The 27523-nt window shown below is 43.3% G+C and overlaps 1 protein-coding gene across 10 annotated transcripts in view; it reads left to right on the forward strand.

Annotated features, from left to right (window-relative positions):
- STK32A (serine/threonine kinase 32A) overlaps window positions 1–27523 on the forward strand; it is a 96426-nt gene that overhangs the window by 54933 nt on the left and 13970 nt on the right. For all 10 annotated transcript variants that reach the window (XR_006292756.1, XR_006292754.1, XR_006292759.1 and 7 more), the window contains 3 exons: window positions 8327–8364; window positions 21583–21672; window positions 26819–26916. Coding sequence is in view for 4 of the 10 variants with exons in the window: in XM_043553081.1 (XP_043409016.1) it covers window positions 8327–8364; window positions 21583–21672; window positions 26819–26916 (226 nt within the window). In the remaining 6 variants the exon portion in view is untranslated. The remainder of the gene's footprint in view (window positions 1–8326; window positions 8365–21582; window positions 21673–26818; window positions 26917–27523) is intronic.

Below are 27523 nucleotides of genomic sequence, written 5' to 3' on the forward strand. Positions count from 1 at the left end.
GCTCACTGTATATTTATTTTTTATTATAAATATTTGCACTGTAAAAATAAAAAGTATTTTTCAATTCATTTAATACAAGTACTATACTGCAATCTCTTTTTCATGAAAGTTGACCTTACAAAAGTAGAGTTATGTACAAAAAATAACTGCATTCAAAAATAAAACAATGTAAAACTTTAGAGCCTACAAGTCCACTCAGTCCTACTTCTTGCACAGCCAATCGCTAAGAGAAACAAATTTGTTTACATTTATGGGAGATAATGCATGGCGTGATATAAGGGGCACTGCCGGCTCCCCCGACCCTCAGTTCCTCCTTGCCTTTAGTGATGGTGCTAGAATGCCTGCTGCTTCAGCTACCATTGTTTCGTTCTCTGTTCTTGCAAACTTTGAAAACCTATATATAGTTAGTAGTTTATTAGTTACCCTTAGTACTAGTTCTCAATTCTTCGTTAGTCCAGAATGGGACTCAGCCAGGAGACGGGGCATACCACGTTTGCCAGGGTTGAAGCCCTGTGATCACTGCAAACAGCCTATGCCCATCAGCCATCCACATACCAGATGCCTAAAGTGTTTAGGCAAAGGGCACATAAGCGACAAGTGCCGTATCTGCAAGTCCTTTAAACCTAGGACAAAGAAGGAGCGCGATATCCATCTAAAAGCGCTCCTAATGGAGTCGGCACTCACTCAGACACCGGGGCAGCAGTCCAACTCCGCACTGAGCACCGTGACCTCTGTGTGCAGTGTTCCCCCGGCGCCGTCCACGAGCTGGCATCGGTCACCCTCCATGGCTCCAGTCACAAAGCCGAAAAAGACTGTGAGGGGAAGATCTCCTACCTCCTGTAAGGGAAAGGAGAGGGCTGGGTGTGAGCCAAGACCCGTACCAGGCAAGGCCCCCTTTGGGAAGTTGGACCTCAGCTCAAGTCAAGCGGTGCAGCCCATCCCATACTTTGCCTGCGACTCTGGATAGCAGTGCAGGCCCCAGCCAGCTTCCAGTACCGTCGATGCCCGAAGCCCTTCAAGTAGCTCAGGAGATCCTGACGCTCCCAGTGCCACCCACACCGGCTCCAGCAGTACCCCGGGGAGCAAGCTGCTGGACCACCAGTGGAAGTGGAGGTTCCCTTGGCACTGGCATCGTCCTAGTTATCGCCAGACGAGGCTATCATGGGGCCCCCTCACCCAGTTCCTCAGGACATAGCCGCCGACTTCTTCTGGCGCTGGTGGGTGCTCGACCCCCCGCTGCCCTTGGTCCCGCCCCGACTCCACCCCTGACCCACCCCCCACCCCCATTCCAACCCCTTCCCCAAAGTCCCTGCCCCAACTCCGCCCCCTCCCTGCCCCATTAGACTCCTTCCCCAAATCCCCGCCCCGGCCCCGCCTCTTCCCCGCCTCCTCCCCTGAGCGCGCCATGTTCCTGCTCCTCCCCCTCCCTCCCGGAGCTTGCTACAGCTATTTGGTGGCGGCAAGTGCTGGGAGGGAGGGAGGGAGGAGCGGAGACGCGGTGCACTGGAGGAGACATTGGAGGAGGTGAGACAGGGGGGCAGGGCGGGGAGCTTGGCTGCCGGTGGATGCAGAGCACCCACTAATTTTTCCCCGTGGGTGCTCTAGCCCTGGAGCACCCACGGAGTCGGCGCCTATGCCTCAGGATGTCACCATAGCGCACCAGGAACTTTTGAAGAGGGTCGCTTCCAACCTGGGGTTTCAGGCAGAGGAATTGGAAGAGCCCTCAGACTCTCTGTTTGATATCCTCTGCTCCTCGACTCCTGCCAGGGTGGCTCTACCCCTTCATGAAGGGGTTTCCAAGATCACTAATGCCCTGTGGCAGACACCCCTCTTCCCTGGCCCCGTCTCTAAGAGGGCCGAGCACAAGTACCTTGTGCTGACCAAGGGGCATGATATATACTCCCACCCTGCCCCCAATTCCCTTGTGGTCGAGGCAGTTAACCGCAAGGAGAGGCAAGGACAACCCAGGGCCACCTCCAAAAATAAAGACTCAAGGAGGCTGGATCTTTTTTGATGTAAGATTTATTGGTCTTCCAGCCTTCAGCTCTGAGTGGCCAAGCCCTCCTTGGCCAATATTACTTCAATATGTAGCAAACCATGGTCAAGTTCGAAGGGTCGCTCCCCGAGGCTTCCAAGAATGAGTTATGAGCGATCCTCGATGAGAGCACAACCACGGCCGGGGGGCCCTCCAGGCGGCGTCAGACCATGGTTTCCGCTAACTCCATATGGCAAGCCTCCTGCTGCTCTTCTCTGGGTTGTCCTCCGAGACCCAGCCGTCAATGCAGGACTTGCCCTTCGACGTCCGAGCCCTATTTGCGGAGCAAACGCACAGCAAGTTGCATGGCCTTAAGGACTCCCGCACCACCCCAAAAACCCTGGGTCTCTACATCCCAGCCCCGGTGCGTAAGTGGTTCAAACCACAGCAGCCTCAGGGCCAGGAGAGCCAGACTTGGCAGTACTAGCCCCACAAATGAGCCATGGGCTACAAGTGCTGTCCGAGCCACCCGCCTCCACCGTCTGCCCGGTCGGGCTTGACCCGTACCAAGTAGGGGGCCAAATGGTCATTTTGAGGGTGTGTCCAAGGGCAACCTACCAGACTGTTCCCTGGATCCCTCTGTCCCAGTGTTCTCCAACTGCCTTTCCCTTTTCCTCCATGCCCGGACAGTTATAACCTTGGAATGTTGGGTTCTCAGCACAGTGGAGCAGGATTATACCCTCCAGTTCCTTTATACCCCCCTTCCCACCGCCTCCCCCGTTCCTCTGAACGTGGCATCTCTCCCTCGCGTTTTTCCATACAGGCTGTCCTGTCTAGACTACCTGGTCCATTTGAGGAACCAGGGCCTGGCACTCTCTTCCATTAGAGTGCATCTCATGGCCATCTCTGCTTTTCACCCACTGATCCAAGGACAGATGGTGTTTTCCCATGACAGGATGGTCAGATTCTTGAGAGGGCTCGAGAGACTCTTCCCGCAGGTACAGACTTCTGTCCCGCAGTGGGATCTTAACTTTGTCCTCTCTAGGCTCACCGGCTCGCCCTTTGAGCCGCTGGGTTCCTGCTCCCTTTCCCACCTGTCATGGAAGGCTGCGTTCCTGGTGGCGGCGGTGTTGGTGAGACGAGTCTCTGAGATTAAAGCCTTGACATCAGAACCACCATACATGGCCTTCTACAAAGATAAGGTTCAGTTGCGGCCCCACCTGGCCTTCCTGCCAAAGGTGGTGTCTATATTCCATGTTAACCAGGACATCTCGCTCCTGGTGTTCTGCCCCAAACCGCACAGGGCCAGTGAAGAAAGGCGTCTTCACGCCCTGGATGTCCAGAGGGCCTTGTCTTTTTACTTTGAACGTACCAAGCCTTTCTGTAAATCAACTCAGCTCTTCATCGCTACAGTGGATAGGATGAAGGGTCTTCCGGTGTCCACGTAGAAGATTTCCAATGGATCACCTCGTGCATAAGGACCGGTTATGACCTGGCAGGGGTTCTGCTGCCGCTGATGGTTAGAGCCCACTCAATGAGAGCGCGGGCGTCTTTAGCGGCCTTCCTGGCGCACATCCCAATTCAGGACATCTGTAGAGTTGCAACGTGGTCCTCTGTCCACATGTTCATGGCTCATTATGCCATCAGTCAGCAGGCCTGGGACGACGCTGGGTTCGGCAGAGCTGTGTTGCAATCTACATGTCCATTAACTCTTACTCACCTCTAGGGGTACTGCTTGGGAGTCACCTAATATGGAATGGACATGAGCAATCACTTGAAGGAGAAAAGACAGTTACCTTTTCCGTAACTGGTGTTCTTCGAGATGTGTTGCTCATGTCCATTCCACAACTCTCCCTCCTTCCCCACTGTCGGAGTTTCCGGCAAGAAGGAACTGAGGGTGTGGGGAGCCAGTGGTGCCCCTTATAATGCACCATACAGGCACCACTCCAGAGGGTGCCAGAGCTGGTCCCCTACGGATACTGTTAAGGGAAAAACTTCCGGCACCAGTGCATGTGTTGAGCGCACACACCTAATACAGAGTGGACATAAGAAACAGATCTCGAAGAACACTAAAAAAGGTAACTGTCTTTTATCTGTGTAGGTTCAGGTTATTTTATTGTTATTTCACCCTTCAGCAACCATAATTGCATTGGTTTCATAAAATTAAAAGCAATGAAATAAAAACCACCACTTGAAGAAATTTACATTGCTCTTCAAGAGCCATTAAGTACGTCGTGAAATTCGATTCATCCTTTTGTGTGGGGTAAAAGTCTTTAGCTCCTGCCCCCTGTCATTTTTTGCTTTGCAGTTTTCATAGCTGCCATATTAGAGAATACCACACGGTTACTAGCAACTATTTCCCTACTTCTGGGAAACTCTTACACCGTCTGGCTGGGAATTCCCTTTTGGCCATTCCTCCTGATAAACATATTTATGAATAGTCAACCTTCTGCGCAATCGAAAAAGCCATAACACAGCTAGAAAATTCAGGCTTTGAAACAATTACAAAAACTCTTATGATTAGAGAAGTAATCAACCCAGTTTCATGAGGATAAACACTGTCCTCATGTTCTTGAAACTTTGTAAAGTGCATGGACCACTGTGTTCCCTTCTTACTCTTCTCTTGATATCAAGTGCTTCTTCTGTTCTCCTCTCTTTCTCCTCTGAAAGTATAGCTGCTCTTGATTTTATTCACGGCATAGTGTTGTCAAGAATATTCCAGGCTTAGTGATTAGCTGTATTCTCCTCCTTATGGGATGAAATTCACCCCTGTGCGAAGGGCCAGTATAAATCCTGTGTCTGAGTTAAGCCTTGTTTTGCGGGATTAACAGGGCATATGCATCAATTAAATTCCATTTCTGGGCCTCTCAACGGGTGATTTTTACCCATGGACAGGGATGGAGTGTGGAACTAGTTCCAGGTGGTACATATCTTTCTCTTGTTTTCTGTCCCTTTTTTAGATTTGGGCCTAGAGCACTAAGTTCAGATTCAAATCCACTGAAAGTTTGGACTTGTGTTATCCAGGGTTTTGGTTTGGGCCATTCTTTTTTTCCCCTCAGTAAAATATTTATTCCAAAAATTAACTACTTTTAGGATATATATTCCTTATGATTGAAATATAATTAATGTTAAACCAAAATGGGCTTGCATAACTAGGCACTCACTTCTAAAACGTAATGGATGAAAGCAGAAACGATTCCAGTGCATTTTCTAACCCGTTTTGCCCTCTGCATCCCAGCTTTTAAAATGTCTGCCAAAGTGTGACAGGGCATGTTTTAAACTGTTTCATATTTTTCATTTCATCATTTGAAAACTTTGAATAAATGTAGGTCTTTCTGAATAACTACACTGTCATACTGCAGTGTAGTTTTCTATTGCAAACTCTTGGTGGGTACTGTCTGGCCAGAGAGGGGTAACTGGTTCAGAGTTTATGGGCGGATAGTGTCTAAAGTATCACCCTACTGAAACCTGTTGAACAGCCATAGACCTCTGAAAAACTGGTGAACATTTCTTGGCAAAATTTTACAAGGAAACATTTGTTCTTACATTTCAGGAAATTTTGCACTCTGCTTTTTAGTTTGTGAAATTCAATCAAAGGGTTATTTTTACATCAAAACATGAAAAAATGTTGAATTTGGGATGTCAGATTTTGAATTCACCAATTGATTTGAATGATCTAATTTTTGTTTGGAATGGGCTCATTTTAAAGGGGGACACTTTTAAGCAAAGCAGTGCAATTTTTACACCAATTTTCAAATTCATAATGAAATTTTCATAGTGAAAAGAGTCATTTAAGAGATCACTGAGAAAGTTTTGCAGCAGCTTAGTTACTCGTTTTAAAACCTCGCCAAGATATCCCACAAATAAAATATGCATCTGCCATGAAGAGTGGTTATTTTTAAGGAAGAGGGCATTGGTTTCAGATATGAAAACCGCGATGTGAAAACTGAATATGAAGCAGAAAGCTGTACATCCTGACTCTGCTTGATTAGTGTCTCCTGTTCGGGTCTGCTTTATGCCAATCAGAATGTTCTGAAGTAAACAGAGCTTTTGCACTTTTAGAGCCTTCCTATGATTACACCTGACAGAAAGGGGAAAACTTCTGCTTTTTTTTTTTTGTTCCAAAATATGATTCTATAATGTGATTGAATGCTTCTTAGTACAATACTGTGACACACTGGGGAATAGGTCTGTGTCTAATTATGAATTCTGTTTTGTTTCATGAACACTATTTGTAATTGTAACAATCATTGTGAATTAGATCGTCCATTTTGTAGCAAGGACTAGACATTTAGTAGGGAAATTATGTCTGGAAAGCATGGGTAATGGAGTGGAAAATTTGTGGATGACACCAAGCTGGGAGGAGTTGCAAGCACTTTGGAGGGCAGGATTAGAATTCAAAATGACCTTGACAAATGGGAGAATCAGTCTGAAATCAGTAAGATGAAACTCAATAAAGACAAGAGTAAAACAGTTAGGACGGAAAAATCAAATGCAGAGCTACAAAATGGGGAATAACTGGCTAAGTGATAGAACTGCTGAAAAAGATCTGAGGGTTGTAGTGGATCCCAAATTGAATATGAGTCAACAATGTGATGCAGTTGCAAAAAAAAGGCTAATATCATTTTGGGGTGTATTAGCAGGAGTGTCATATGTAAGAACCGGGAGGTAATTGTCCCCCTCTGTTCGACACTGGTGAGACCACAGCGGGAGTACTGTGTCCAGTTCTGAGAGCCACACATTAGGAAATATGTGGAAAAATAGGAGAGCCCAAAGGAGAGCCACAAAAATGATAGGAGGTTGAGAAAATGTGACTTGTGAGGAAAGGGGAAAAAAAAAACCCTGGGCATGTTTAGTTTTGGAAAAAAAGAAGAGTGAGGCAGGAGCTGGTAAGTCTTCAGATTTGTTAAGGGCTGTTATAAACAGGACGGTGATCAATATTTCTCTGTGTCCACTGAAAACAGGACAAGAAGCAATGGGCTTAATCTGCAGCAAGGGAGATTTAGGTTCAGTATTAGGGAAAACTTTCTAACTATAAGGATAGTTAACCTCTGAATAGGCTTCCGAGGGAGGTTGTGCAATCTCCATCATTGGAAGTTTTTAAGAACAAGTGGACAGACCTCTGTCAGGGATGGTCTAGTTTTCTTGCTCCTGCCTCCATGCAGGGGGCTGGACTAGATGACTTTTTGAGGTCCCTTCCATCCCATTTCTGTAATTCTGTAACAGACATCAGGGACTATTAGCATTGAATGGGTCTGCCCTGGTGAAAGAATGAATTTGCTATCGGCAGGACCATTGACTTTAAATGGACTCTCTTCACAGGAACCTGTCTGGGGAGAAGGAAGGGGGCTGGAATTCCCCCACTGATGTCTAAGAAATGGCTGGGAGAGCTGGGGAACAGGGTCTGTTTTAAAAAGGGGTGCTTCTCTAAACAAAAGGGACCAGAAGGAGGAGTGGAGGCAGGAGGCAACAAACCTGAGGACTTACAAAATGGGGTTAGATCAGATTAGGAGGGTTCATTCAGGAGTTTCTTGTTTTCCAAGGATCTGTAACTGTCTCACACTTTTTAAGAATAAAGTGTGTGTGTGTGTGTGTGTGTGTGAAATTCCTATGCTAAGTCTGTGTTCCTGGCTTTCCTACCACACTGTTCCTGAAGGGTGAAACTTAAGAAAACCAGAGCTTCCACATCCGGTGGACTCTGTGGTAAAAATGTTGAAGCAAGGAGAAGGCTGTGGCAGTGGTTTCAGGGTCTAGGTGGCTGGACTGTAAGGTCACACTGAATGTGTGGCAGACATGGGGTCTGCACCTGGAGAGTGCACCTGAGAGACCCAGAGCTAGGAATAGCGATCAGTCGCTGTCCAGACCCAGGAAGCTTAGCAGCACATGAGATTCAGCAGTTGAATTCCCCTCACAACAGACTGGTGTCCGTTCTGAGAGCAGGACTGGACTAGAGTCTAACAAATACTACTTCAGATGAAAACAAAGCTAATAGTAAAAACAACCACTCACATCTAGCTGGACTATCAAGAACCCGACACTGCAAACCAAAGCAGCCACATGATCATATCATAGGAACTCTAGTCTTCCCTTTCCTTCTTTATCATCATTAATCTAATTATGTCTAAATTAAGGATCACCGGCTCACAGAGGAAGAAATACAGGATAATCCCACCCCAGAAGGTCTCTGGTATACCAGGCCTCTTACTCCTGCCTGTAAAATGCCAGTAAACTTGGGTGCTGTATAAATGATAATAATATATCTTGCACAAACCTTTCCCTAGGCTTGTACAGTCACATTATGTATCACCATTCTATGCTGATATCCCTTTTTCCCTTCTCTGTCACTTCTAGGGACATGAAGCCTGACAACATCTTACTGGATGAGCATGGTAAGTGCCAGTTGTTTTGCAGTAACTGGAACATATGCACGGACAGAGCAGCACAGAGTGGGTGACTTGAAATGGGTACCTTCCAGCCTGGATTTGGAGCCTTGTATTATGCCATGTGTTGTGTTGTTCCTGTCCCAAACTGCTTACAATCTAACAAGACTGTCTTTTGTATTTTGTTTGTCTTCACCTGCTTTCTGTAAAGCACCATCATGTAATCTTCTGGTGCTATACAATTCTATGCTGTTGAACTATATGGCTTTCTTCTACATTAATGTCCCATAATTTACCTAGTCTATTCTTAAATACTTCCAATTATTGTAATTCAGTGACATTTCTAGAAGTCATTATTATAGGTGACACAATTAGTGCTGCCTAGAGTTGATTGACCGACACTTCTCCTTAGAAGATCCTGTTTTCAGCTGCTTATAACTTTGTCAAACTTCAACCATTTGGACTGAAATTTTCCATGCCAGATCATGTAATAATAGACTGTATCATAATGCAGACACACAAAGAGGCGATGATGGGTTGCACGGGCAACCTTAATTCTGTCATTTCCTAACTTTTGAATGCTTAACTTTGCAACCTTAATGTTCTTTTAATGTAGTTTTTTGTTTATAATGTAGATACAGATTTTAATCCTGGAATCTTTACTTAAGCCTCTCTCAGGCAAAACTTCACATGAACTCCTGTATTGCTCTCTACACTTTCTTTTACTCTGGCAAAACTTCCATTGAAAATTTGTCTGATATTTATCTGCTTTTAAAATGTCAAATATCTGCTGAAAATCCTTGTAACCGGCTCATTTGTGAGAAATCTTTATTCGCACTTGCAGTAAGCTACTTATATAGTAAAAAGCTGTTGCAGAGAGCCTAGAATATATGAAAGTCATTATCACTTCGCAGGTTTGATGGGTTTTGGTGCAGATGCTGAAATTCCTAGAGAACTGCCATTGTTTTAGCTTGTAACTAGCTTTGCCTGGCATTACCACCTGTCCCCAGACGGTATGTGTTTTGCATATGACCTCTAATTTCAAAGTGCTGGATAATTATTTATTTAAGAACTGTCAGGAAAGCTTTCCCTGCCTTCCTTTACAAATACACATCTCTCCCTGTCTCACTCAGGGATTTCCTTCTGCCTCCTCAGACACAGGTGTACATAAATATATGGGCCATGTTCTCTCTCTCTCTGCCCCGCATTCCAATCCAGCCCATTTGGATTCCTCAGATGGCACAAGTGGTCACCTACTGGCAATATCTATGAATGCTTCTGGTGGTGGGGAGCTGCCAGCTAGCATTGGAGCTGGCTCCTACATCACCCTCTCCTCCTTGTCCTAGAGAGGGGAAGCCAGGTCCAGAAGGGGCAGTATTGGAGGTGGGAAGGCAAGTTGACTGCTCCATTCTGGCAGTTCTTATCTATTTGACTGTCCCTTGGTGACTGTTGCGAATGGTCAAAAGTGCTACTCTGGCCTATATTGAGACCACAGCTTGAGCTGTGAAGGGTAGATATGTGCTGCCTAATGTGTGCACTTTAATTGAATTCTTGTGGCACATCAAATTAGAACTGGTCAGGAAATGTCGTTTTTATTCCCTTGAATTTCAAATTCTGTTGAAATTTTCCATCAAAAGTTCGTTTTCCTTAACCCCCCCCTCCCCCCCAGTTGGTCAAAATTGAACATTTCCTATGGAAATTGCTGCTTTGACAAAAAAGCCATTTTTCACTGACAGATGTTTCAAGTGACAAATTTCAATTATCTCTACATAAAATATTAAAATTAATTCATTGATATGTGCACAGAAATTTGATTCAATAGCTTTGTGCACTTAAGGGCTCTTTAATCAAGCGGAGGAAGGCATAACAAGAACTAATGTCTGGAAGTTAAAACCAGACAAACTCAGATTAGAAAAATTTGTCCCGTCTTTAACATTGAGGGTGATTAACCAGTGCAACAAACTAGCAAGGGAAGGGTGGATTCTTTGTTTCTTGATGTCTTCAAATCAAGACTTGGATGCCTTTCCGGAAGACATGTTTTAGCTCAATACAAGAGTAACTGGGTAAAGTTCTATGGCCTGTGTTATACAGGAGGTCAGACTAGATGTAATTGTTCCATCTGTTCTTAAAATATATGAACAATCAATATTTCATCTTTGGCTTTGGGACTGCTGAGGGATATCTATGGGGGATATTTTATCAGTTTCCTTTTGTCTTTGCAAACGGTCAGCCCAGTAGAACACCTGTTTCTGTCCATTTTCTTGTATGATTGTAGGTAGGGGGTGAAGTTCACTTCTGAGGAGCTGATGCTGTTATCCCCAATTGCAAGAGTGATGGAGTATTTTGACAGTCTGACCCAGTAGGTGTCAGTCAGAGATGGCGTTCGACTCTAAGTGGTGCCATTGTTCTCATGTTCCTCTTGTTGTCCATATGCAGCCCAGCTCATTGGGGTTTTTACTTCTTTCCGTGGGTAAGCTTCTGAGTTCCCACCTTTCCCAATGAAATTGATGGCAATTAAAAGTGCTCATCACCTTGCAGGATTGGGTTTTACAGGGTCAAATTACAGAGAGGCCTGAGCACTAAATTCAGATCCAAAGCTGGGTTAAATATTTCCCAGTACAAAGGGGTGCTTGGATCTGGGATTGTGTTCTGCTTGGTATCAAGATAACTGCTAACTTCCTTAATGTCTGTGCATTTGGGGCTGTTTTTTTGGCCCCATCTCTCGTTCACTCTGAAATTTTAATTGGTTTCAGGTTGATGATGGGTTTGTTTCAGCATGTTCTTTTCTGGAGTTGTGCCCTTAACTCCAGTGCCCTCCTGACTGTGACTTTCTGCTCTGTGGTTTCTCTCGCTGTGTTTGCTTCGCCATGGCAGTAGAGGTGTGTAATTCTATTCATGCGTGCAAAAAGCTTTTTACCTACAGTTCACATTTGTTTTCCCCTGAGCAATTGTTCTTGCAGCATCTGCATCTATATTTAGACTGGTAGATCATGCTTGTTTTCCAGTGGCTCTTCCCCTTTGGGACCGAGCTGCACACTTCAGTTCCATCTTACGTGTTTGCCAGGTTTGTGCCCGCACTACATGGGTACAGTCGGAGAAAGCTCTGTCTTCTGTTCACAGATGTTTTCAATTTTTTGTTGTTTTGGTTCTTCCTGTAGGCGTAAGGGTCAGATTTTGAAAGGCATTTAAGTGCTTAAAGATGCAAATAGCTGCTTCTGAAAGTCCCACTAGTCACCTAGCTTCTTCTTTAGGCACCTAAATACCTTTAAAAAATCTGGCCTTAAGTGTATTAATTTCGATTCTGCTTGACATCTGTCTAGCTTTGGGCATCCATTCAGGGCAATGCAGGCCTTTGGCCAAACTGCACATCTGTGAAATATATTTCAACTACTAAGCTCTTCTTCCACATGGAAAGAGATTAGTGTTTGGGTTACAAAGGGCACAGACATTTTTATTGATTTTGACCTTTAACTGGGCCAAGAATCCCTGACTATTCTGTAATCATCATTTTGTCTTTGTAGATAGGGCTTTCTTTTGTAGATGTTACTTATTTCTGATCAGTGGACATACCTATTATCACATTACACATTAAAGTAATTGTATTGCCTTGACTTGAATAAACTGAATATACATACATAATATATTTGCAACTACTGTAATTTGGTTCACTGTCTGTAAGGGGATGTTATGCATTGGAGATGAAATTCAGCCCAGTGCAGAGGGCTGGGTGAAGCTCTATGTAGCACTGAAGTTCCAGCCAAAGACCTATGTTGGGGCTTAAATGGCATAGGCTTTTTGCACAGGGACCTGTGTAGTCCCTAGAAGGGCCAATTCATCTCCCACTCAGGTCAGTGGACTTCAGTAAGAGTTGGATTGAGCCCTAGGAAAGAAGCCTCTTTCAACACCTGGTGATCATTAAATAATGATTCCAAGCTTAAGGTGATAGTTCTTTTTGATAATATGCACGTAGCTCTTGGATCAAAGAAACAGCTGGTTCATCTGAGAATGAAAGAATCCAACTAATGTAAATTTGCAGGAATCATGGTGGTTTAAAAGGATTTGCTTAGTTTTACTACACTAACAAAACGGAGACAGAAGTGTCTCGTAATGGCCTCCGCTCACTTCTGTTTCCTCTGTTGCAGCCAGGAGTTTCTGCTTCTCACATGGTTTGACACTGAATTATACTAGTTCATCCTATCTCATATATAAAATCAGGAGATCCTAGCATGTAGCCAAGATCCTTCCCTGGTAACACCAGTCTGGGATTTACCTGTAACTGTCCAAGGTGAACTGTGCTAGCAAGCCATGAAGACTAATTTGAACTTTTAGTTTTTAGACTTAAAACATCCTGTTCACACTCCTGGGGTTTCTTAACTCTTAAATTCCAGCAACGGCCATAGATGGAATGAACAGACTGCTTTCCTTCCAAATATGAGACTGTAGCTACATCTCCAGCTGCAAATATTGAGGATTGAATGACATAGTTTATTATGTCAGGTGACACAGCAACATTTTTGGCTTTTAGAATCCTGCTTCCAGCTTAGTATTCCAATCGATCTGAGCTCTTGAGGGGCTAAAAGTTTAGGAAACTTGATGTGTTTAAATTAATCCCTTCAAATAAATGATATATCCAGAGGAGCATGGATTTTGGCTCAGAATATCAATGTCTGAATAATAATAATAGCATCTATAATTCATATATATGTAATTTCCTGCAAAGAGGAGATGAGAGTGGCAGAGAGAATGAAAGCTGACACAACCAAGCATTTGTCTCGTCTCTACACAGCTCCTCCTTCAAGTGCTCTCCAAGAATTCAGTGCTGGGGTTTTCTTTTTGGAGTGGGAAAGGTGGTCTGGCTGATCTTGGAAGGCTGTTGAATTGGTAAAGGCAACACATATTCTGTCTGCTAGTTAGTTGGTGGCTGAAAAATGCACTCTGACATCTCAGTCATGTTCTTCCAGCAGTGCAGATGGCAGGCCAGAGGGACAGTGGCTCCTCAAGCTTTACTTTCTTCCATCAAAATCAAGCCAGACTGAAGCCTCACAGCATCCAGAAGGAAGCCTGTGTTTCTGTCAGCACTAACCCTACCTACAGAGCACTCAGGCACTGAGTGGGCTGTGGCCTTAATAGTGCTCTTAGCAGACAAGCATTTATAGCAATCAGTGCAGAGAACCACGTTTCCCAGTTTCAGGCCAGGCAGACTGTCCGAGGAATATGAAACTGCTGAAACTCCAGAAAGTGACTTTTTTGGAGTTATTCAGCATTGTCCTCTCCCGAGGAAGGGGGCTATATTAACCAATGAACTGCGGCCCCGTGGCCTTTATACTCGAACACTGTTTGGAATAAGACTTACCTACCTTTCATGCCTAATCTATTATTTGTATTACAGTAGTACCTAGAGGTATCCTAGTTGAGGGTGCATAGTGCCAGGTGCTGTTCACGTACGTCACAAAGAGACAGTCCCATCCCAAGGGGCTTACAATCTAAGCACTGTACAGTTAAATTTGCTTAGTGTTACCCATTTAGGACTTCATACTGGATATTCATCTTCACCTCCCTCTGTTGAAGCTCCGATTATTTTCTATTTTCATAGATTCTAAGTCCAGAAGGGACTGTTGTGATCTAGTCTGACCTCCTGTATAAAACACAGGCCACAGAACTTCTCCAAAATAATTCCGAGAGCAGATTTTTTAGAATAATGTCCAGACTTGATTTTAATAGTCAGTGATGGAGAACCCATCATGATTAATTAATTGCAGTGGTTAATTACTCTAACTTTTTTAAAAAAATTAGACCTTATTTCCAGTCTGAACTCTAGCTTCAATTTCCAGCAATTGGATCATATTATGCCTTTCTCTGCTATACGGAAGAGCCTATTATCAAATATTTGTTCCACATGTAGGCACTTGTAGACTGTAATCAAGTTGCCCTTACCTTTTCTGTGTTAATATAAATAGACTGAGCTCCTTGAGTCTATCACTATAAGGCTGGTTTTCTAATTTTTTAATAATTCTGGCTCTTTTCTGAATAATTTTTTTAAACATCCATCTTGACTTGTGGACACCAGAACTGGCCACAGTATTCCAGTAGTGGTGACATCAGTGCCAAATACGGAGGTAAATTAACCTCTCTACCGCTACCCAAGATTCCCCTGTTTATGCATCCAAGGATTGCATTAACCCTTTTGGTGACAGCTTTACTCTGATAGTTTCTGTTCAGCTGATTATCCACCACAACCCTCAAGTCTTTTTCAGAGTCACTGAATCCCAGGGGAGAGTAGCCCATCCTGTAAGTATGGCCTACGTTTTTTGTTCCTAGATGCATACATTTACATTTAGTTGTATTAAAACACATATTGTTTGCTTGCACCCAGCTTACCAAAACAGTCTAGATCGCTCTGTATTAGTTACCTGTCCTCTTTATTATTTACCACTCCCACAATGTTTGTGCCATCTGCACACTTTATCAGTGATGATTTTAGGTTTTCTTCCAGTTATTGATAAATGTGTTAAATAGCAGAGGGCCAAGAACCGAGGGCAGTGAGAGCACTACAAACCCACCCACTCAGTGAGGATTCCCCATTTATAATTATATCTTGAGATCTGTCAGTAGTGAGCTTTAATCCATTTAATTTGTCCCATGTTAATTTTATATAGTCTAGTTTTTTAATCAAAATATCGTGTGGTACCCCATAAAACACCATACAGAAGTCTAAGTACATGAACACTATTAACTTTATCAACCAAACTTGTAATCTCATAAAAAAAATTCAAGTTAGTTTGGCTGGCTCTATTTTTCATAAATCCATGTTGATTAGCATTAATTACCTAACCCTCCATTAATTCTTTATTAATCGAATCCCATGTCAACCACTCCATTATCTTGCCCAGGTTCATTATCAGACTGACAGACCTATAATACCTGGGTCATCCAGTTTACTCTTTTTAAATATTAGCACAACATTACCTTCTTTCCTGTTTTCTAGAATTTCCCCAGTGTTCCAAGACTTACTGAAAATCAATATTCATGGTCCAGCCAGTTCCGCAGCCAGCTCTTTCAAAACTCGTGGATGGACGTTATCTGAATTTGCTGTCTCACTTTACTAGCTGCTGTTTCTGACTCATGAGCCTGTTAATCTCTCATTGCAACAGACCCTGGGAGAGACCAAAATGGACACTAAGACTTCAGTAGATGATAGACAGATGTTGATATAAATGGGCCCTTCCTAGGGTCTCGGCCAAAGATGGTACTTAAAATCCTCACCTCCAGTGTGGAGGGATTCTCTGCAGAGAAGGCTGACATGTTGTCTGGCCTGAAAGCAAATATCATATGCCTGCAAGATACACTTAGAGGGACAGTAGCACCAAACATCCCTTGCACTCATATTGCTGCGATCATTGAAAGCAACGTTTATGGCAGTATCATGGTGCCAGTGGGCCTTCAGGAAGGATCATGGCCTAATGGGCCCATGACGACTCTGTTGGGAATACCTGGGAGCAAACAGGTGGGAACCTTCCCCCAGCTAATTAGAAATAGAGCAAGTGAGTTAGAGGGAGACTACTAGAATGCTATAAAGAGAAAGTTGCCCAGCAGAGAGGGGAAGCTCTCTCTAGAAAAGCTCTGTGGCAGGCTAGAGGAACACACAGGACGTGGAATAGGCCTCTTTGGGGACAAGCCCTGAATGAGGGGGTAGAGTTGACAGTAAGAGCCCCCAGAGAACTATCGGGGTCCCTGGGGATGGGAGACAGCGGGGAGCTTCTGTCAGGAAAGCTCCAGAAGGAGAGCTGGAGACTGCCTCTAGACCAGAGAGCTACAGTCAGAGCCTGGCTCCTGGGAATGGAGTAGGAAGATTAAGAGACCCAGAGACACCCTGGAGAAGAAGCAAGTAACTTAGAGATTAGCTCTCCAAGGAGGAATAGCAGGACAGGGACTGAACCCCAGCATGGGCAGGGGTGGAGCAGCTGAGTCTGGGAGGCAAGCAGGACTGCTGGTGACTTACTGGATCCTGCAACAAGGGATGGCAACATTAGGGCAACTGAAGAGGGCATCTGTAAGGGAAATGGATACCTCAACTGAGCTACTGCTAGTGATCAAAGTGATAAAGTGACAACAGGACAGAGTTTGGCAAGAGCTCCAAAACACGCAGACGTGGTCTACCCATTATGATTTTTCTGTGCAGTGTAGAGAACCGTGGAGCCTTGAGGACTATGGAAGCTGGATGAGAGGAGAAACCCATGAAGGAGGTGTCTGCCTGGGGAGATGGGGCAGACTACCCCTGGGTGTAATCAGACTAAGGAACAGGGGGGTGCCTGTTAGAAAATGAGATTAGAGGGGTCTTGCGGGAAGAACCTTAGAGCCTACCAAAGAGGAATGCCCTCACAACTGCTGGGGGGAACTCTCCCACTGTGATGAAAGGGTGGATGATTCAGGGTCTTGGAGACAGCACCGATTAGGAGAGGCTCTGCTAGTCGGCAGTGCTGTAATAAGGGAAAGGAGACAGGTTCCCAAATGGAGATTGTGATGGAGGGTGGGTATGGAGGAAGATGGCCTCCTGGTTCAGTCCTAAAGACTAAAGGGGATCTATATTGACTGTGCCTTGGTGAGGGTATGGAGTGTAGTGTGGGCCACACTGCACAGGATCTGAAATGGCATGGACTAAGGACTTATTCCCTCCAGGACTGGGTTTAGGGATTATGGGGAACTTGTGGGGAGCAGGGCCAGTGCATCTGTGCCTGATGCTGATACTGAGCTCATTCAATCCTATAGGATCATCACAGTGCGGAGGCGATACATGGGGGGAGGGCATGGCGGGTCAAGTGCTCCCCCCAGATTGGCGGGGCAGGGAGGGAGAGAGGCTCTGTCCTTCTCTCCCTGCATTACTATTGATAAATTATTTTCCCCATCTAGTAAAGGACCAATACCATTGTTGGGATTCTTTTTGTTCCCAATATATTTTTTAAAAACTACTTATTGTCCTTAACTCTGCTAGCCATAGAGTTCTCCTTGTGTCTCTTTGCTTCCCTTATCAATTTCCTATTGTTTCTACTTCTGATTTATATTAATTACTATCAACTTTCCCTTTCTTCCATTTGTTATATATTACTTTTTTATAGCTGCTTTCATTTCCCCTCTAAACCAAAAAAATTTTTTTTAAACTAATATGGCTTTCTTCCTCGATTGTAGCTTTTTGGGCATCTATTAAAGTGTTCTTAAACAGTTGCCAATTATCACTCACATTTTTCTGACTAAATTCTTCCTCCCAGCTGATTTGGCTCATAATTATTTTCAGCTTTGTGAGCTTGACCCTTTTAAATTTCAAAGTTATATTGATTAGTGATCTGGACTTTATTCTATGTTATTTCCTCTCTACCTGTGTGTTTCTGTGAGATATTTGTATAGAGCTTTATATCCTGATCACTACATGGTCTTGTGAAAGTCTCGTAGGCCCTAATTTTGGTTTTTAATTTAGCCAGTAAGCCACAGAGTACCTGTATCAAGTAGCTCTGTTCTTGCTTCACAAGAAATATTTAGCCAGGATTGTGGAGAGGCACATAAAACCCTCTTGCATCATTCAGGCCAGAAACTCATAAGTAGAGTCTTTGTTCTTGCTCTTCAGAAAAGCTGATCTTATTTTACTTATATGGCTTTAACACCGAACATAAAGTTGGCAGTGAATTGCTAGCTATGCATAAGCAATGAGATTTGATTTCTTGAGCCCGTAATAACTCAGTGAGCAGAGGTGGAGGTTCTTACAGGTGTGGGCTTGATCTCTGTGGCAAAGGAAGAAGAAGCACTTCAACGATGTTCCCGTGTTTCAGAAAATAGGCTGAGGAGTCTGAAACATCAACATGCATAGTTCCTCTCTATGAAACTTGCCATTCCTGATACAGACTCTGTTCCTGTCAAGCTCGGCACTCTGCATTCCCACTGAAGTCTTTGGGGACTGAGAGGCTCAGGAGATGCTTGAACTCAATGGAAGTTGAGGGCACGCAGCACTTCACTGGCAGCCCTCAGCACCTTGCAGGGTTGTGCCCACGCAGCCCACAGGGGTTCAAAAGGTAAAATTCATTGCAGTGCAGAGGGCCTTGCGGTGGGTGTTCGCACCACTTTGTATGGGAGGTCTGCCAACTGAGCGGCTGCCTGACTGTCCCTTGTATGCTACAGGAAGGGTCTTGGCTCAGGCTCCACATAGAGTGCCATGAAAGGCCACATTGGGGGAAAGCTGGGGGCGGGGGACACAGGGGAGAAGTTACAAAGCCATATTTAAGGCCACTGGATCAGCATAACACCATCTTCAATGGGTGCAGAGGAACTGTGCCTGCTAATCCAAGTCTCGGCAGACGCTGTGGATTTCACCTCCCTAACTGCCCTGTGCTCCTTGCACATAGAGCCCAAATACTCAGGTTCTAGGTGGTTGCAGTGATTCCACCCTTAATGCACCTGCTTTCCTTACGCCATGTTGGCATTTAGGTTTGCAAACATGTTTGAGCTGTAGCTCATGAAAGCTTATGCTCAAATAAATGTGTTAATCTCTAAGGTGCCACAAGTACTCCTTTTCTTTATACATGTTTTTGTTGCCATTTTGGGGAGTAATATTACCTTAAAAGTGTCCTCCTTTGGATTGGAAGCAGCACTGCAGAAAGGTGCCAGATTGATTTGCCTGCTCCATAATTGTGGTTCTGAATTTAGCCAGGAAGCAGTAACGTACAAAGTGTATGCAAGAAAATGCATGTATTAAAGAGAGTAGATGAAACAAAAAGAGCGGGAAAGCCAGGCGAACACATTCTTAGCAAGTGGCAAAACCCATGTGTCAGGCTGCCTGAAATTTTATACAACAAACTTTGCATGCCTTCTGCTGGGAAGTCCGTATCTTTAAAGCCAATGTTTTCAGGGTTAGAATGTTGAGATAAGATTGAGGTTGGGTCAGAATGAATTTTTTCAGTAACAATTACCCAGACACCAGTTTTAATACGATGGATCAAATATAATCAACATAATAATTTTAACATATGAATTGTTTCTTACCGAAGAGCTATGTGTACCTGCCTCTTTGGGCCAGGTACAGCTGCCCTCACTGAGTGGCCATCAACCCCTTATGGAAAAATTTCTCCCATTTGAGAGGAGCGGTCTGGTTTACTTACCTAAGATAGAAGTTGGTGATTCTCTCCCTTTAACCTACAGGTCCCTGTGGTCTGCTCACCAGCTCTTGAGTTCACTCACCTATAATTTTTTTTACCTTTGGGAAGGGACTCATATTTGCCACTTGCCTGTATATAGCCCTCCTGAACACTCAGGAATAAGACAATTACAGCCAGCCACCTGCCTTCCCATCCCTCCAGAAATTTACTGCCCTCCCTCTTTATTTACTTTTGTATTTTGAAGGGGATGACTGTGGCTATTTCCAGAGAGGTAGTAATGAAACTGGCAAATTATCAAGGAGGATAAAAACTTGGGAAATATTTTCCCGTGTGGTTCCTCACTCCCTTACCCCAAGAGTGCATTTCACCACATTTAACAAACTTCCCATGCCAAACATCCCAGTTTTGCTGCTAAGGTTTCATGAATATAGAAACATTTGGTGCAGATCTCGCTATGTTCTGCTGGAGGAAGATTGCAAGACATTAAAAGCATGAGGTTATAAATGGGCAAGATTTTAGCTAGGCTAGAAGGTCTGTGCTCAAACACCTGAAAGCAGTGCAACTTTAAATGAATTTTCACTTGGAATGGGCTGAAGACCTTAGAAATGAGCTACAATTCTGGCCATGCCAGTTGAAGGTCACTAAGATAGTTGAAATCAGCATTGATGTAACAAGGTCTGGATTACTGGTTCTTTCTCAATAGCGCAGAACATCATCTTGGGTGTCTTTGAGTGGGTAACAGTATTCCGAGCCCATGTGTTACAATATGGTTGTGACATTAACAAGGTGAACAGAATCAAGGCCAGAAGGGACCACCAGATTCTCTAGTCTGACCTCCTGCACATCACAGGCCACTAAACTCCGCCCAGTTACCCTTGTATATGAAACATGCCAAGAAATGAATTTACCTTGAACCAGGTCTTTTATTTATAATGATCCAAGACAAAATGAAAAGGGGAGACAGTAAAGGGAAATGTGTGCTCTTATTGCCGTTTGTTCTCCCATTTTTGGGAGTTACCTATATGCATCAAGGAATAAAATCCATTCCTGTTAATCATTAAGGGACTATATTTATTTAGATGAGATTTGTAAGAGCATTAATAATTTCACAATCGAAGGTGCTTCCCATGTGAATTTCTTAAGAAGTGGGCTGCCGCATTCTGCCCTAGCTTTAGTTTTTGAGTGGTCTTAATAAGGAGCGTCATGCACAGCACATTATGGTAATCTAATGTTCCAGACACTAAACTGATTGGAGTCATGTACTTGCAGTTTACCCCAATTATGAATAAAAGAGCCTTGTGCGCCTCCTGTTTACCAAAGTTTTGGGGGCCTTGGTCTCACTTGGAAGAGTTATGTTCCCAGTGAGTTACATTCCCAATGAGTTGGATCCCCTTCTATACAGGCACCTTCCGTGTCTCCAAGAAGGATCCTGGTTAGTTGAATGGGATGACTAGACTATTTAAACACTAGTTGATTGTCAAAGACTTGTTTCTTGATAAGTGATAATTCAGTCGTCTATAACACTACTACCATGATCTTAATTAATGAATTTTATTCTATGAAATATAAATTAATTGCAGGGCTTAAGTGTAATTTGGACCTTTTAGGTGTAATTGCTTGGATTCTTAGCAGGTTCCCTGTATTATTATTTATTTGTTTGTTTACTTGTATTGTGGTAGCACATAGGAGCCCCAGTCATGGCCCAAGGCCCCATTGTGCGAAACACTGTACAAACAGAGAACAAAAAAAGGCAGCCCTTGCTCCAAAGAAAGTATATACTTTGTTGTCCAGACAGCAGCAATTAGCTGCTTCCATGAGCCATTTATAGTAAATTGGAGGGGTGAGCCTTATAGTTAACTAGCAGAAAAAGTATTGTTTCCTTTTCAAAAACGGTTTTGCACTGAATGCCGAAAGGGATGTTATGAAGAAGGTTATGTTGCCTATGAAACCCCCTTTCCGCTCCAAACCTTCATACCATTTAAGAATGTATAAAGCAGATTAGGTCTGGGTTTAAAAGTCTACTGGCAGCACCAGAATTGAACACAAAATAGAAATGAATTATTTATTAACTCTAATTTCTTTCATTCAGGACATGTGCACATCACAGATTTCAACATTGCCACGATACTGACTAAAGGGATGCAGGTTACCACTATCGCTGGCACAAAGCCATATATGGGTAAGAATTCATAAAGATCTAGGCTACTTAAATGGCCATTCTTTGTTTAATACCTGCCCTTAATTCAAGGGATATATGAGGATAGAAGTGAAATCCTTTCAGGAAGTTTTAAGTCTTTCCACTCCTGCCAGGTAGGAATGCTATGGTTTTAAGTGAGACAAGCCACAGATGGAAAAAAGAAGATTCTTTTTGCCAGGAATTTTGTATCTCCTATCTGTGAAATATTTTCCTCATACTGATTTAGAATTGGGACCCATGCAGTGATTAACTAACAAAAAAGGTGGGGAGCCAGGAAAGGTCTAATGGAGGCACTAATTTCAGTTACACTATTGTCATGCTACAAAGCGTTGTTCAAATTTATTGTGCTCATGTCAGATAAGTGTTAAATAAAATGTTTCTTTTTTGAGGCTCTAAGCATTTTACAAATTTTAGTTAAGCTTCATATCATCTCTATGAGGTAGGTACTATATTATCCTCATTTCATAGATGGATAAACTGAGAGCTGTAATAGGCTGTCTGTTACACCAGTGTAATGACTCAATCCTGCAGAGGGCTGAACATCACCTGTGAGTTGAGAATGGACTGAGTACTTTGCAGAAGTTGCTCAGAGGCACCTCTCATGATTAAGGTCTCAGTCTGAACTAACTACACTGAAGTCCATAGTGTTACTCTGGATTTAGACCAGCTGTAATGGCAAGCAGAATTTGGCGTGTAGAACTTGCATGAGCTGCATAGATGAAATAGCATGCCAGGAGAAAGAATACAGGGTCTCACATTATAAGTTACATTGGGATATCAACCCATGGAAGGAAAGGATGAATCAGGCTCCAGGAGTCCTAGTCACTAACCCAGTGCTTTACCACTAGCCCAATATCCTCTGTTTAATATTGCAGTCCTTTGCAAATATAAAATTAAAAGGACAGAGGAAAGCCAGTGTGGCTGCACAGTGGTATATAGACATTAAGATAAAAAATGCACTACACTTATATACTGGGAGCATTAGATAGATGCAAACATCACGGCCACAACAGGCAGGAAAGTAATGAGAACGGTTTTCAATCTCATTTTGAAGATGCCTTTTAAAATTATTTACCCTGTTGATATGAATGGATTTGTGCCCATCTGTACCAAACAATCAGCCCAGCTGCAGTCTAGAAACTGAGGTGCACGAGGGAAAAAAGCTTGAAAATAAGCCGGAGGGAAATAAGGGCCGGCAGGATGAGTCAGTTCCCTAGTGCATGGCACATTTGTGCACTGACCTTCTGCACTTCCATGTGTTAAGTGTTACGCTCTTGCTAGGAAAATGTGATGCAAATCTTTGGGTTCCCATTGTGCTGGTAGCAGGGTCAGTTGCCATGGTGACAGAGGGAGTAGGGACACCTTTTTTTCTTCTGTCCTTGGTTAGGAGAAAGAACAAATGTACACAAATATTGCATTATGTGCTCTCTATAGGGCAAAGGCACCAATTTGGTCCCAAGCTAAGTAAAGTAGCAGGGCTACTGTGTGTATGAGTGAGGAATGTTGCTGTTGAGTGGTGGCGCCACAAAGTAGAGCAGTGGTTCTCAACCAGGGCTCCAGGGCCCTCTGGGGCCTACAAGCAGGTTTCAGGGGGTCCGTCAAGCAGGGCCAGCATCAGACTTATTGGGGCCCAGGACAGAAGGATGAAGCCCCACTGCATGGGGCTGAAGCCCAAAGCCCTGAGCCCCACCACCTGGGGCTGAAGCCGAAGCCCGAGCAGCTTAGCTTCACGGGTCTCCCTGTGGCATACAGTCCCAAGCAATTGCCCTGTTTGCTACCCCCCAATGCCGACCCTGGCTTTTATATGCAGAAAGTCAGTTGTTGAGATCAGATGGGCCATGGAGGTTTTATAGATTGCTGGGGGGGCCTCAGAAAGAAAAAGTTTGAGAACCCCCGAAGTAGATAACAGACTTTCTGCTGCTACTACCACCAACTATAGGAGCTACTTTAGATCAAGCAGAAGTGCCCTCAGTTTTTGAAATTGAAGGAACAGGGTTCTAGTCCTGGTTCCCTGGATACATATGACATTGCTACAATAATGGTATCAACAATATATGGTTTTACTACATTGGAGGCACACACTAGAATCAGTTTGTTTATCTTTTAAGTCACTAAGTATTTAAAATGCAGCATTCAGGGCTGGAGGTGGGTATTCCCCCCCACTGATGGAATTCAGTTTCATGTCTGGATATTGCTAAACTATCACTGCCACAGATGCTGTTTCGTTCTTCCTCTTAATGCTATTCAGAACAAACTTTTATGGTCTTTGGAATGTACCATATCACACCAGTAGCACATGGAGAAAAATGTGTAATGCTCTATGTGGAATGATATTCCAGCTGTCACTAAAAAGGCTGCATCTATAACCTCCCTCCAAATCTCCTCTGTCTACCCACCCACCCAAGTTTGTGTGTATGGAGCAAAAATACCCAGTCTGTTTTTCAGACAGAGCTTGCTTACTATTCTTGCTGCTAGAGAAGTTTCATCTATTGATTTTCCCCTGCCACTAATGCAGAAAATTCTTACTTATGCCCCTTTCGTTGCCAAACCAGCAAAATACTTGGTTATTCAGAGACAAGAGGAGCCTGGTTTTGACCTCACTTTTACGTAGGGTTGCCAACATTGTATTTCAAAAATAAGGAACTGTTTTCTTAGCACCCCTGCCCCAACTCTCCTCCCAATATTATCATCAATAAATAATAATAATACTAAGCAGTACTCACCTATATTCACCAGAGGTATTGCTTGCTGCTTTTTGCAGCACTCAGCAACACCCAATCTTGTTTTACAGAGATGAAAAATAAGGGACATCCCTTGTAATAAGGGACTGTTGGGAATCCTCTTTGTATGGGTGAAGTCAGAGGGGTTACACTAGGGTAACCCCAGTGTAAGTAAGAGGAGAGTCTGACCAACAGTGCACAGCAAATGGCTGAGGAAAGAAGGTGCTAGAACTAGGGCTGTTAGAACTGAGAGGCTCCTTATTTAAAGTTAAGAAGTGTCTTATCTGTAAAACAGGCTATTAATCTGATCAACCGTAATAGTCATGAAAGCATTTCACTGCAGATAGCACAAGGACCCTCACCTCACACAGCAGGGATAGTCTGTACAGGAAAGTTAAAGCATTATCTAAGGTTTTCTCCTTATTGCTGCCATCCCATCATAATTATTCCTTCCCTCCATGGAAGGCTCCTTTTATTGGCATAACAGAGCTGACCTTTTACCCTTCAGATCACCTGACTCAACCCTGTAGTATAAAAAGAAACATACAAACAAATGCCCCCACCTCTGCCAGATTTCGCCCTCTGTTTTGTTTTATGCCTTTGACAATGATCCTCACCCTCCACCCCTAAAAATATCACTGCTTTTCCTTCATCTTTCACATGGAGCTAAGAAGGTCAGGTCATCTTCTGACCCTGCCCTATTTCCTGTCAGGCTGGCAGCTTTCAACTATAAAAGCAATGGCTGTTGGGCCCACACCCAGCTAGAAGTCACTCCCTGCTTTCCAGAAATATAGCTAGTATAAGGTCCATGTTTGTAAGTTCCAAATGCCGTGTTCACAATTTACCCTCCTCAGTTCTGCTAGACAGAAAGTGTTTTTGGCTTCAGATAAAGGAAAGAGGATATGAAGGAGGAAATTAGCTGACCTCTCAAATAAAAAAGCTTTAACTTGAGAGTGAGGACATTTCCTGCAGGATATTAGCTTTGGACTTGATAGAGCAGGGTTCAGTTCCCTGCTCTGACACAGACTTGCTTGGGGAAGACACAGAGCCTCTTTATGCCTCAGTTCCGCATATGTGAAATGGGGATAATAGCACTACCCTGCCTCACAGGGGCTTGGCGTGTTGGGAGGACAAATATATTAAAGATTGTGACGTGATCAAATATTATGGTGATAGAGGCTATATAAGAACCGAAGATAGATTGAATTCCCAACCCCTAGTCAGTTATGTAATATTAGAAAACTAGTTTAACGCAATGAGTGGCATAATTCTTAGGAGACATACAAACACTTTGTAACACCAAATTAATTAAATTATTTATCTATTATACATTGAGTGTTTAAATAGTACTTCAATTTCTCCATCCAAGGCTCTCAAAACTCTTACATCCATTAATGGATTAAATCTCACAACACCCCTTTAGGGTAAGAAAATAGTAATAGTCCTATTTCCCACATGGGGGAAACTGAGGCAGAGAGGAGTTAAAAGTCTTGTCTCGGATCACAGAGCAAGTCAGTGACCGAGAATACTTCACTCTGATTATACTGTCCATATCATAAGACTGCAAAGTCCAAATATCAATCTGTGTTCAATTCTCAGTGCAGACATATATGAAAAGTTGGGTCAAACTATTAAATGAGTCAGATGCTGGTTCCACACCAAAGTGCAGCAATTTCCTAATGGATGGGAATTGGCCTCAAGTAACCATCCCACTGAAACTACAAATAGTAGCCCATTATATAGAGCTTGTCATGTAATGACCCCAAAGCATTGTATAAAAATCAGCATTCAACTTCACTCCCCACCTTGATTTTTGAAGTAGCTAAATACTACTAAAAAGACAAGGAGTACTTGTGGCACCTTAGAGACTAACCAATTTATTTGAGCATAAGCTTTCATGAGCTACAGCTCACTTCATTTGAGCATAAGCTTTCATGAGCTACAGCTCACTTCATCCGATGAAGTGAGCTGTAGCTCACGAAAGCTTATGCTCAAATAAATTGGTTAGTCTCTAAGGTGCCACAAGTACTCCTTTTCTTTTTGCGAATACAGACTAACATGGCTGCTACTCTGAAACCTAAATATTACTGTAGATTATGAAACTGAGGCCGAAAGGTTAAGTGACTTTCCCAAGGTTAATAAGCATAGCAATGGCAGAGCTGGGAAAAGAACAGTATTTAGGTGATGGGAATCCCAACCAGCCTGTTACTGTCATCGCTTGATAAAAATCCAAAAATAATCAAGTGAACGACTGGGCAAAGGGGAACAAATTAAATATATGGTAACTAGAACAGTCTGGAATGATTTTCACACCTTAGGACTGAAACATTATATACTGCTGAAAATAGTCAATGATTACTGTTTGAGACTCTGAAATAAAGCAAACAAAATTTTTCTGTATTTTTCAGCACCTGAGATGTTTAACTCAACAAAATCTACTGGCTATTCCTTTGCTGTTGACTGGTGGTCTTTAGGAATTACTGCCTATGAGCTACTTAGAGGCCGGGTATTGTACATACAGCTGCATTCATTATTTGTTTGGGGTAGTTTTTTTGTTTTTTTTTACTGTTTACTGTTTTCAATACTGTATTGAAATAATAAGTGCTTTTTAACAGCGATGAAAAAAAGACGAGTGGGAATCTGGGCTTTAAAATCTATTATAAAACAGGCAGCAGAAATCAAATCTCCATCAAGATTCTTATGATGGTCTCATAAGAATTCAAAAAGAAACCACTGCAGTGCAGAATAACTCAGGGTGACAGGTTCTTGGAGTTTCCAAAGCCCTGTCAGTTAACATAAGTTAGGCAGTAAAAACTGAGCCATCTAACTGATGGCTAAGAATTCCAAAAGCAGGGACTGTAATAGAATTTAATCTGAGCTCAGAACACGCAAGAAAAAAAATTTTAAATCATTTTACTATTGAATTGAGGCTCTGCAGTCTGAGAAAACATGAACCGCTGTGTGTGAATTATTAATACAACACTATTCATGCCCTGTCATGCCTCAGTCTTTGGCTGTAACTTACTTGCAAAATTTGGTGCATCTTGGATAAGTCCTTTTAAACAGTTTTGTAAAAATAGGTGAGCAAAATGGAAAGTTGCTTAGCATGAAAT

The sequence above is a fragment of the Chelonia mydas genome, chromosome 8, assembly GCF_015237465.2.
Source record: "Chelonia mydas isolate rCheMyd1 chromosome 8, rCheMyd1.pri.v2, whole genome shotgun sequence".
NCBI classification, from domain to species: Eukaryota; Metazoa; Chordata; order Testudines; family Cheloniidae; genus Chelonia; species Chelonia mydas.